At 38.1% G+C, this 13,000-nt stretch overlaps 1 protein-coding gene across 1 annotated transcript; it reads left to right on the forward strand.

Moving 5' to 3' along the window:
* The first annotated feature begins 1,527 nt into the window (after window positions 1-1,527).
* Window positions 1,528-11,720, forward strand: LOC149448733 (uncharacterized). The gene is made up of 3 exons (XM_089651735.1): window positions 1,528-2,000; window positions 5,900-6,041; window positions 9,740-11,720. The coding sequence occupies exons 1-3, from the start codon at window positions 1,544-1,546 to the stop codon at window positions 9,954-9,956; spliced, it is 816 nt and encodes a 271-aa protein (XP_089507861.1). The 5' UTR covers window positions 1,528-1,543; the 3' UTR covers window positions 9,957-11,720.
* The last annotated feature ends 1,280 nt before the right edge of the window (window positions 11,721-13,000 follow it).

Raw genomic sequence — 13,000 nt, forward strand, 5'->3', positions numbered from 1 at the left:
GAATTTTTATAGACAAATCAATGTTTCACATTTTGGTCCACGTGGGTGAATGACTGATGCAAGCACATTTTATTATGATACATGAACAAAACTGCAGGTCTATATAGGCATGAAATCATCATTGGCGGAGTTGACCAGTTTCAGTCAACAGAAAATCATCAAGTCTATAATGACTCTGCTACCTCTGCAGACAGATTTCCTCTCCTGCCTGAAGACTTGATCAAGCTAAAAATAATTATCAGTTGGATTTTATGAACAGTCATCTCATATCTATGGTCAACTTTACAGTGTTAGAAAAGATTTAAATTCAAATATTAAGATTGTTACCTGGTTTGAAAATTGTCCAGTACTTGAAAATGTGTATACTGGCTATTATGTTAGCCTATACAAAATAAGAACTGATGGGGTATGAGAAAAGCCATAGGTTTTCTTGTAGGCTAGGTAACATGGCAGCTATCGCCTTTACAAATTGTTGACTGGAGGACTCAAAGTCCATTGCTTGCTTTGGATATAAATCATGATGCTTCAAATAATTAATTCACAATAGCTTTCATGTAACGGTTTCTATGGGTAGATACTGTATGTCTTTATACTGTGAAAAAAATGCAAAACAGAACTAGGCAAACAGGTAAATTCTTCTAAATTCTAAAAATCTTAAAATTCTTCTGTGTATTGATATGAACAAGCAAATGTAAGCAAGCCTTCAACTAAAATGTTTTTTAATGTATGTCATACTTTCTGCTTGGCTTTAAGAAAAAATAGGTCATACAGGCCTACTCCCAACACCAGTAAGATTTGCCCATTTTACTGATGGCCACATAAACATTCATTCTCTGGTGATCTATGTGTGTACATTTACACCTGTAGTAGAAGAAGGAGATGAAGCATGCCTAGACAACTTTACTGGCCAAAAGTAATCCAAGATGGCCAATAGCTACTTCTTCCCTGAGATCCGGGGAACCTTCCCAAAGCCTATCCAACAGAAATTTATATGCTTAGCTTAGTCCCACAAACATATGTTGTTGCACATAGCAGATAAATACTACCTGTTCCAACCTTACTGTAAATGGGGATTAATATCAATCAGATAATGATTTAAAACCTGTCTAATTGGGTTCAGTTGCCAGGAGTGGCTGAAGATGTCTGCAGACATAAGACTGTTTGAAGGTCCAGAAGATTGGGCAATTGTCATCTCATGTCTATGAGCACATTTACAGCAGAACTATTTGCTGTCTAATTCATCAGAACATGTTGAATGAAGCAGATCATTCATGTTCTTGTCTTTCCCATACAGTGTTTTCTAACTTCAGTAAAGAGCTTAGGATTCTCATTACCATAATGGTAGCTGTGCAAACAAGTCATTATCTCAGCTTGCGAAACACATTGTTCAGAGGTTTGACACCAATATCCTATATGAAAGGCCTTTTTCCATTCAATGCCCCTTGCCACATCCTGAAAAAGAGGCCTTTGAAGGGGAAATAAGACTGGTGTATTTAAGGGACCCTTGCAGACAACTTAGAAGCTATTTCCAAAGGGAGGAAAAATGTCTACATTGTTGCTCTGGCTATGTGTCCTTCAGGTCTCCTGGGCTTACCCTGTGGTTTTAAGGAAAATCTCTGGACATGTACCAGTGCATGCCAAGCCAGAAAGGACAGCACAAACAAATATCATCATCAAGAAACAGAAAGCAGATAATCAAAATAGCGACAGAATAGAGACAATGATGGCAAAACTGACTGCTGACAGACCAAAAGGACAGGATATCCTAAACTTTCACAGGGCACAATGTAATTACATGAACCAGTCTTGGACACATTGGCACGATTCTACTGATAATCAAGATCCCAAGTCAGTTTACATGTTCAGAGTATTCACCGGACAACTGAAGGCAACATTCCCTCAACGGAATCTCTTCCAATATGTAAGCAGGGTCTACAGGTGCTGCAAGCTTCGGCTGAACTGTCCTAAAATAAAGGGACTCCAGGGAACAATGGTGGATGGTATGTCTTTTTGATACATCTTATTATGTAAACTATATGTTAGAGTTAATGTTATAATGAAAGTAAAGCAGATCAAATGTCTTCTATATCTAAAATGAATGACTATATAATGTGAAAGTTGCCTGAATTTGTTTTTAAAATTTTGGTTTCAGTAGGAAGGGATTTAAACACCCTGTTATTTTTTTCCCCATCTGTTTCTCATTGAGAAGATTTCCCTTTACTTCCTGTCCTATAGATACAACAGGAAGTAGGAGGGAAATGCCAGTTGTCACTAGAACAAGCATCTCCATGGGAAATGTTCCCTTCTATTGCTATTCTGATGGCTATTTAGATTTTGGATTTTTTCTTACTTTCATTCCCAGTAAAATTAGTCACCAGGGTAAAAAGAGGGTAAATATCCCCAATGGGGAAATAGTTAGAAAAAAAACAAAAAAACAACAGGGGTTCTGTCTATTTACCACTAAAAATAAAAAATTCAAGAATGCCTTCATAATTATTTGGGAAGAGAGAATATAACGTTTTGTGAGGCCTATGTGAGCTAGAAAGCATGCAGAAGGAGGCAACCAAATTATAGTTTTTAGTTTTCTTAAAAATATCTTTATTGTCCTTACCAAAAGGAAAAAAAAAAAAAAAAGACTGCCTTCCAGTGAAGTAGGGTTGTTCCTTGTGCATTGATTGATATTATCTTGAGGGAGCAATCCCTTTTTGCTGTGTGTTCTCTTCAGTATCGTTGCATTGTTGGTTTTAAATGGAGCTATATAATCCAAATATCAGTTTGAGACAAAACCGTTTTCTCTACACCAACTCTTCTCAACCAGGGTTCTGTGGCACCATAGAGTTCCTCAAGAGGTTGCTAGGGGTTACTTGAGATTTGGAAGATTGACCTCCCATATGAATGCATCAGCATAAAGATACAGAGCCAAAAGCACTTGGCAAAGCCAGCAGCATTACACCTATGATTTTTTTAGTTGTCTGTAAAGAGGGGAATTCTTCCAACTAACCATCAATGTAAGGAGAATTTTTCCTGATTACCCCTGATAAATTGGCTTCCCACACATGAAAAATATTTTAGGGGTCCCTCAGAGGTCAAAAAGGTTGAAAAAGGCTTCTCTGGACAGTAAGTGTAATCTTTAATTGGTTTTGCAGGCAATGTGTCTTTATTATTGCCTTATCTAAAGTGATACGTGAGGTTCCAGTGGCAAATTTGGCATTCGACAGGAGGATTGCTCTTCTCTAATACTGCCCTTAAAAAAGAATTCTAGGTATGGTATGTTTTACATAGTTACATTGACCAGCATGGACAAATGTAACTATGCATATGCAAAACCTGTGGGGTGCCTCTAGAAGCTGGAAATCAATGTAGTAGACAGCACTACTCTAGTGATCTTCATTAACGTTTGGACCCCAAGCCAAATGGCTGCCCTGGCCAACCTCCTGTGTTCAGAATTCAGCAAGGCAGCTGCTCTGCACAGGACATGAAAACATGTGGAGATCACTGGAGTAGCAGTGTCTACTATAGTGATTTCCAGCTTCTAGAGCAGGGGTGTCAAACTGGCGGTCCTCCAGCTGTTGCAAAACTACAAGTCTCATCATGCCTCTGCCTTTGGGAGTCATGCTTGTAACTGTCAATCTTTCAATGCCTCATGGGACTTTTAGTTTGGTAACAGCTGGAGGGCCACCAGTTTGACACCTGTGTTCTAGAGAGATCCCATAGGTATGGTAGGTATATGCATAGTTACATTAGTCCAAGTTAGACTAGTGTAAATATGCCATACCTGGAATTGCAAGTGGGCTTTACTCCTACTACCTTTATTTAATTTTTTCAGGGTTCTATTGGGGAGATTTTTCTTCACTTCATTTCCTAGAGAGTGGGTATAAACCAAAGTCAGAGGCAATCCCCTCTTAAGCTGGGCATACATTATACAATTTTCTTGTTCAATTTCCTTTAGATTTACCTTCAACTATGTTGTGCAAGAGGCTGCCTGACTGTATACAAATTGAAAGTGTTTAAGTTTGAACTCATATTATATGGTTTTGGTAAATCTAAAGAACAAATGTAGTCAAATATTGTATAATGTATGGCCAGCATTAGTTCTTGCTGGAACAGGCGCTCCAATGAACAAAATCTTGCCTGCATATAGGGCATTGTCAGATTCAGTGACAATAGTGTGTAATGTTAGATGGAGTGTTTATTGCTAGAAACAGGTCTAGCCCTCTAAAGTTTAGTGCTAATGAGGTAGAATGATGAGCACATGTATTATACTAAATCTTCTCAGCATGTCCACCAGTTGGCGACCAGGTGAGTTCCCTCATTGCCCATTGAATCCTAGGACTTTTTCCACACATGAAACTACTTTCTGTGTATTTGTTCCTCCACAGGAACCTGGAGAGTCAGGGATAATATACACAGCTACAACTTATTTCTGATTTTGCCAACAGAGTTAAGCAGTCCATGGCAAATTCTTAGTTTATGTGGACAAAGTTGTAACATTTATATATTTTTTTATGACATGTGCTAGGCCCATTATCATTTTGTTGCTTTTTGCAAATTTGCAGTTGACCCTTAAAGTATAATTAAAAGGCAAAACTTTTTTTTTAGTTTTGGATAGAGAGTGGAGATGGATTAGAACATATATTACGTTTTTATTGCCGTTTGTGCTCCTGTTAAGCTCCTTTCACATGAGTAATCCAATCAGGTCCACCTGTCCGTTGTTCAGTTGGATCTGATCGAACCCTCCATTCTCCCCTATGGAGTAGCAGATGTAAATGGAAGGGGATCTTTTCCGTCTGGGCAGATAAGATCAGGAGGCAGTCAGGTGTAATCAGACAGCCAGTCTGTTTACAACTGATGGCCCATTCAGCATAGACGGCTGTGTCCATGCCTGCTCTGCATGTGTGGATTAGACACAAACCTGTCATCCACCCACTCTGCTCAGCAGAAAAAAAACAGGTCCATTCACCCTCTCTATTTGTTCATTACCACTGAAAGTGAAAGGAAATGAAAATCCCAAATTCTGGGTTGTCCCTAGAAAAGTAATTAAGGGGAAATCTTCCAATGGGGACACTGGTTCTGGTGACCTTGGGGGCCCAAGGGATTACCTCAATTTGCATGGATTTCCTCTTACTTCCGCTTTTGGCTATGGGACAGGGAGTGAAGGGAAATTTCCCCAATGGGGTACAGATGGCAAAAAAAAAAAAAAAAACTGACAGGGGTTATAACCTCCCTTACCCTAGGTTCACACCTAAGCATTTTCCACAGCGGTTTGTGTTTTTCAGAAATGCACTACAGTCCATTTAACATATTTCCTATGGGACATGTTCACATCTCCATGTTTTCACCCGGTGCGTTTTTTGGAAAGGGCCATGGACTTTTTTGAACGCAAAAAGTTCCATTCTTGGTTCTATTGACTTCAATGGAAATGCTGCAGAAAAGCATGTAGTGTGTTTTTTATGCATTTCTGCAGCGTTTTTAATGTGTTTTTGATGCGTTTTGCATTTTAAATCTGCCTAGCAACAAGGAAAAAAAAAACAAAAAAAAAACAAAAAAAAAAAAAACGCAAAATGTGGCAAAAACGCTGTTGCAAAAAAAAAAAAAAAAAAAAAAAAAAAAAACACAAAATGCAACGCAAATCACAATGCAGAAACGGGTCAAAAGCAAACAGCATAGATGTGAACCTAGCCTTACTCTGTCCAAAATTAAAAGTTTTGCCTATAGTTCTACTGCAAGTTAAATATCCCCAGCGGGACGACCATTAAAAAAAACCATAAAAAAAAACCCAAAAACACAATTTTATGGCGTTTTTAACTCATTTTCTAATCAAAAACTATAAAAGGTTTGACTTTAACTATATGAATTTGACTAATGTAAACTAAAAATTCTGGGGGTTTTTTTGGTACAGGGAAAAAAGAAATCAGCCTCTACATTGACCCAGAAAATTTTGGCCTTTCTATTCGCCGGGCTGAATTACATTTGGAGGTTTTAGCTGATGAACAGCTAACAGTATTTCCAGCGTTAACCATCAACGGACACACTCACTCAAGGTATCTACTTTCCAGCATGATGGCTTTGTGTAAATAACTGTTCTGAACATAAAGACTATATTCAAACTACAGGATTATATGTATATTTAAAATGTAACTGAAGATGAAACATTTTTTTTTTAGATTTGGATAGAGTGGAGAAGGATTAGTACACCTGTCACGTGCTAATGTGCCCCTATTAGGGAGAGTCACCATCTCTTTTTGTCCTCTTTACCTTTATCACCAAAAGTAAAAGAAACTCTCAAATTTTGGGTTGTCCTCAGAACAGAAATAGAGGGGATATGTTCCATTGGGGACACTAGTTCTGGTGTCAGAGATTCCCTCACTTTAGAGCGGGGGTGTTAAACTGGCAGCCCTCCAGCTGTTGCGAAACTACAAGTCCCATCATGCCTCTACCTTTGGGAGTCATGCTTGTAACTGTCAGTCTTGCAATGTCTTATGGGACTTGTAGTTTGGCAACAGCTAGAGGGCCGCCAGTTTGACACCTGTGCTTTAGAGGGATTCTCTCTCACTTCCTGTTGTGGCTATGGGACAGGAAGTGAAGGAATATCCCCACAATGGGACACAGATTACAAAAATAAATCTTACAGGAGTCATGACCTTCCCTTACTATTTAAATTGAAAATAATGCCTTGAATTCTACTTAACATACTTTATGCATGTTATTCACCTTTAAAATACTCCGTTATGTAGATATCCAAAAAGTCATGTGACTGCTACAGCACCCTGCCATCTTGTAGATGATGTCAGCAGCCCCAGTAGACTTTGAGCTGTCACACAGGTGGCACTCTATAGTATTCCCCTTTGCTTCTTCCCCAGAAGTTGCATATAGGGAGGTGAAGGGAACGATGGAGGAGCTGGACCAACACTCCCCGAAGAGAAGAGGGCTACAACATGGCAGAAGGGAGGGGACTTTACTAGGGAATTGACTTTTCAGTAGTCAATTTTTTTAGCTAGGCACATTGCAAGTGAATGCAAAATCTTTTGTGGAAAGTAAAGCACTGCAAGTAAGCAATAAAAGTATTTGATTTTCTGTGCCTTTACCTGCAAATTTTGTAAGTTGGCAACAGGGTCTCTCCAAGACACTGAGAAACTACACATGAATATTGATCACTCTTTATTATTAGCCATCGAATAGTTCTATTTAAATAGCAGTGCAGGCATCCTTATTACAGTATTCATGAGCAAATATCCCATCCACACAAACTTTGACAAATCCTGCATCAAGGGACTTAATAAATCAAATTTTGATGATTGTATTATTTTAAGCATTGTATCTTAGGGCTTATTTCTTAATACAAGGTGCAGTGATGTGTAGTAACCAATGTCAATAATCTGAATTTATCATCTTAAAATGGGTGGATTAATGAAAGCTAATTCTGGATGACTGCTGCATGCAATTTCACCTATTCAAAACACAGCTAGGGGCTAGTTGTATCTAAAATGGTCTCCAATAGAATTACATTTAGGATATCTTTCACTGTCTATGGGAAATACTTTTTTTTTTTTTTTGGTGCTCTCAAGCTTTTGCCTGAAAACATGAGAAGGAATGAGAACTGTTCTCATTGACCTTTCCTCCTCATTGCAGCAGAATGTATATCTCATAGTATATGATGGAAGGGCTAAGCACAGGTACAAGATATTCACGAGGGCCAGTTACTAAACTGCATACCTGCATCTTTATCATTTGCAAGGATAAAAGGGAAAACGTCTTAATTTGTTGTAGTTTAGATGGGTACTTTGTTATTCAAAAGTGTTCTGCTGCATTTTGGGAAATTAATTAAGACTTGGTTCACACTCCTGCGTCTTTGAATCTAACTTGTGACACCCAAAGACACAGGACATGAGAAATGCCATGCTTTTCTATGACAGCTGTTCCAATTACTTCCTCTGAAGTTGCTGCAATTTGTGACCTGAGTGCCATATAGTGTAAAAGTTGCATGAAAGGCACACGAAAGTTGCACTGAAAATCATGTGACCTGACCTAAGGAATATAAGTAAAGGCAAGCAAACACAAATCAGTTCTTGCTTATTAAAATGTTCCAAAGAACCAGCTTGATAAACAGCCCAAAGTTCAGGAAAATACAAAAAAAATCTGCCCTTGCAGTGGGTCCACCCTGCTTTTCCTCCTACACTACAAGGGTTAAATGTTTGTTAAATCTAGGGGTAGAGGCTTAGGGGGTAAATACTTACCCTAAGCCACACAGGAACAAAGCTGTAAGCTGACCATACATTATGCAATTTTTTAATTCAATTTCCTTTAGATTTACCTTCAACTATGCAGTGTGAAGGCCTGCCTGATTGAATGCAAATTGTAGGTGTTTAGGTTTGACCTCATATTAGATGGCTTTTGTAAATCTAAAAGAAAATTGTATAATATATGGCCGACCCTACTTTTCACTCCAGCAAGGTCCCTCTAGTACTGCAACCCTCTTTACACGGAGACCGGCGCACTCCAGCCTCCTCAACATACAATACTGGGTTAATGTTCCTGTATTGTACGTGATGATGCTGAGGCTCTGCACACTGATCAGAGCTTCAGGAGGATGAGAGCGCTGGAGCCCACAGGAGTGGAGTGTAAGGTAAGTAAATCTGCTTGCACAGTAACCCTAATGCTGGCCATACATTATACAATTTTCTTGAGAATTTTGCTTTAGATTTACCAAAAACCATATAATATGAGGTCAAACCTAAACACTTTCAATTTTATCCAATTAGGCAGGCCCTTGCACTACATAGTTGAAGGTACATCTAAAGAAAATTGGACAGAAAATTGTATAGTGTATGACCAGCCTTAGGCATAATAAGCATTTAACCCTTGCAGTGGGGGCGGGGATTTTTCATTTTCTTGGAGATGGGCTTTAAGAAACTAATAGGCTTCCTACTGTGTTTTCAGTGGACATTTGAAAGCAAAGGAAAATTGATTGTGGAAAGACATTGCATTGTCTGCTTGTTTGGGAGCCCCCACACCCATTTAAAAACAAACACTCAGTCAAATGCCAAAAAAAATTGAAAGAAGTAAAAAATACTCCTCTTCCACCCCAGACTGCATCTACTTCCTCCAAGTGCTGGTGACATTATTGGGCCTTATTGATGAATCCCAGAAAAAAAATGGAGGATTCCAAATCTTATAAGAGGCCATAGCACTGTGCAGGGACACATTCATAAAAATGTTAAATTCTGCACTCCTAATATTGGAAAAGGACAAAGCAACAAGTTAACATTAATGGTGACCCTGCAGCAGCCTAAACTTATCTTCCTTTTACTCCCTGAGGCTCTTTTTGCTGGCAAGAGAATAGAGGGGAAGGCTTGTGTTTGTTACAATTCATACTGGGTTTCTACATGGTCATTAAACAAATACCAGCACTATCCCATGGAAAGAAAGGGAGTGAACCACTTGCTTCCCCAAATCTGGAAGTATTGGGCATGTCAGTGCAGAGGTGGAGCAGAGTATAAGCTGTTGCAGGAGTAAGCAATTTGGTGAACTAGATTCTTTGCTCCGTGTTGGCAAAGCAGTTTCCCTTTATTGCCTGTATCAAACTGGGACATGTGCCAGACTCAGTTTTGCAGTTTGACTTAAAATAGGAAGTATTGTCATAATTAATTTTTGCATAGAAGAGTGAGGTGTTGGATACAAATGGGTATTTCTAAGTGATTTATTGCACAGTTTTCTTACCTTTACATATTTTATTTTGCAGGTTCACACAGTTGAGGAGTGGCCATATTATTGATTTAATGTTGGATGTAATGTTCCTGTTCCAAGCCTTGAGGGAGAAAGAAACAGACAGCATGGTGAATGAAGAACTGACAGAGCTAAGCCTGACCTTACACTGTATGAAGAATGAACTTCACGTACCCTGCAATTCTCACGGGGTGTCTTTGCTTCACGCTCCTTTTATAGCTCTTCAGTATTAGCTGCAAGACTCAATTGACCCCACACTGGGCTATGTCCTGCAAGCAGGGGATAGCGACACTTAATTTGAGATGATCTTACAAAATGCCACGTGGACCAATGTCGCTAAAGACTGCTGATATGAGTAATGCCTGACTAACCAGCCAAGTTATAGCCTTCATGGAATACAAAGGCGTCCAGTATACCTCCATAATACATATAATTATATTATTTTAATGTCTACACTTGTATATATTTTCTTTTAGCACTTTTCATTTTTGGAATCATAACACTTGAGACGTATTAGAACTGTAGAAGTGGCTTGGAGAAGCTACGAAGCATCTTTAACATTGCAGAACAAGTCCAGTTGAATGCAACTAACTACTGCTAGACATATCATGACCCTCTTTAAAGGAGAACCTTCACAGACATAACACTAGAGAGTATTGAAATGACATAGAATAACATAGCGGCCTTGGACTAGAGGTTATTTAGGAGTGTAAAAGAACACATTGGACTAAGATCACCTCTTAGCAGCAGAGTGTGAGCAGTTTAATTAAGGCTTTTTCTTCTCCTGAATGACTGCGGTTTTTACTAAACCCTACTGCTCTGTGCATTATGTCATTAAAGAACCCCTCGGCGGCACAAGAACTGCAACCATGTATGTCATCCTGCTGCATTTATTAGGATTCCTTCAGATGCTGTGAGCCATTTATCTTTTTTGACATGTCCCAATTTAATCCTTGAAGCATAACTAATGAAAACATCTCATTCACTCTCTAAGGCAGCGTAATACAGTTAAAATACAATCCATCAGTGACATCTGCATTTTATTATTCTGTGTCATCACCTCTCCAGGACCCTAAGTGACAACAGGATTTTTCTATCCTCTGTGATTAGTGAAATGGGGTAGTAACCATAGCATACTCTTAAGTTTATTGACTTCACAAGATGGCATGTGTGCTTCAAACAACGGGGTACTTCACAATGAGGATGACTAGAGCAAACTAGTAGAAAGGTGCAGGTGTTGTCTAGAACAGCCAGATGCTTGTTATCTTAGCTAGCTATACAATGACAAATCTGTACCCTGGGAGGTAAGAGATCTAAATTGTGCATAGTTGGATTGTGGTACAGCTCTGCAAGTCAATTGCCTAATTTGGCTTAACATCCAGAGTATGTCAAGCTTGCTGGCCAATCCATGTGCGATAAGCAACTCATGTGCTTGTAGTACTCATCACTTAAGAGCTGAAGTTACAAGTAGTGTTTATTCACAATTTCTTGTCCAATCATTAACAGTTGTCACTAGAACAAAAGGTTCCCATTAGAGCATTTTCCTTCAACATCTGTTCTGGTTAAAATTATAACAGTTTGGTATATTTTCTTTAGTTTTCATAAATGTTCCTCAATGCAGAAATGTTAATAATGTTAAGTTTAGCACTTTGTATTTAACTTGTAAATAATAGTTCATATTTTAAATGATGTGTAGTTAAAAGACATATTACATTCTTCTTATAACAACATTAATCAATATAAACCTAAATTCTCAATAGAGTTAGCAATGCAAGGTTGTAAACTTTCAGAAAATTCTCCATTTTCTTCATTGATACATGCAGTGCTATGTCCAATTCCTATGGACTCCTTATTAATCATAAAATAAATTGTTAAGCATATGAATGAAGGCTTATGTATAAACATGTTACAAGTATTTGTATTTTTTGGGTGAAGTGGGGACAGAAGAGATAACCTCTGCCATATTTGTTTTTGGAAATAATTAAAAAAACAAAAAAACAAAACTTGTTTTGGAATTATTTTTCCCCACTTATATGATGAAAAGTAGGTAATGAAAGATGAAATCGGTCATGTAACAAGGTGAAGACTAAAGAGACCAGCTGTACATATCAAAATACAAAAGGAACCATGAAGACTACTACTAACAACTACTTATTTATATAAACATGCAACACTTATTTGTATTAGAACACCACCCACCAAACATATCAATCTGATAAAAAAGTGATATACTTCAAAACACATAAAAAAACGCCTTTCATTAAATTTTAAAATTTCCCAGTGAAAGACAATCATATCACTCCAAAATCAAAATTCCTTTGAAAATTGTATTCTTCTTCCAAAGATAATGTGCACGTTAGTGAATATACACCTCTTTCTTTTCCAACACACACCATGATCTCCACCTAAAATTAGAACCACATTTACCAGCTTTCTTGCATCTCCAATCAAAGAAAGGCAAACCTGCTAGGGATAACCTTGATGAAGGCCAAACAAACAAAATGCATCAGCGCAGAGTCTGGTGACATTATGCAGCACAGCCTCTGTGAATCCTATGTGGCAGTGCTAATGGAGGACACAACCAGGGAGTGAGATATGGATAAGCCAGTGGGGATGAACGGTCAGACATAAGAGATTGCATCTGCGGATGCTGGATGCTTTGTAAGCACTAACATGTGCGTGTAAGTTATTTTTTAATAAATGAAAAGGTTTTACACTCTATGCTATTCTTTGCTTCCAATGTACCAATTGATGGTCACAACCATCATGGAGGATTTGTTCTGGGAAAAAAAAAAAGTGTCAGATGTAGACATCAGTGAAATATTTGGTTTAAGTAAATGTGGTAGTGTAGAGCCTGGAGGAGCAGTATCCCTGTATTGTGTGATTGCCTTTGGTTAGAGAGTCAAGAAGGTTGGTAAGTGTGGTTTCAAATTTTAGGTGGAGGGATCTTGGTTTGTGGCAGAAAAATGGAAGAGGAGTATAATTACTAATGTATGTAATATTTTTGGATTAATAAATTAAACATTGAATACAATTTTCAAAGAAAGTTTAGACAGACTTTGGAGTAATTATTTGATTGGTTTTCATTGGGTCAGATCAGTTAAAGGTATTTTTTGTGTGTTGCAGTGCATGACTTGTTTTAGACAGATTTGGTGGGTAGTGTTATATTACAAATAGGAGAATAGTGAAATATCTTAATGATTCAGTGATACTACTCAAGTAGTAGCTGTATTAGGGTAGCTTCACTATCTACAGCACAGCTTGTGCTACAAATTTT

This window comes from Staurois parvus, unplaced genomic scaffold (genome assembly GCF_062004578.1).
Source record: "Staurois parvus isolate SC_StPar_1 unplaced genomic scaffold, SC_StPar_1.0 ptg000661l, whole genome shotgun sequence".
NCBI classification, from domain to species: domain Eukaryota; kingdom Metazoa; phylum Chordata; class Amphibia; order Anura; family Ranidae; genus Staurois; species Staurois parvus.

What these genes read in the sequence shown, in the direction of transcription:
- LOC149448733 (XM_089651735.1), top strand. Translation starts at nt 1,544, where the DNA reads ATGTCTACATTGTTGCTCTGGCTATGTGTCCTTCAGGTCTCCTGGGCT. An exon ending in CCAGGGAACAATGGTGGATG is followed by an intron (nt 2,001 to 5,899) that starts GTATGTCTTTTT and finishes TTTTTGGTACAG; the next exon opens with GGAAAAAAGAAATCAGCCTC. An exon ending in AACGGACACACTCACTCAAG is followed by an intron (nt 6,042 to 9,739) that starts GTATCTACTTTC and finishes TTTATTTTGCAG; the next exon opens with GTTCACACAGTTGAGGAGTG.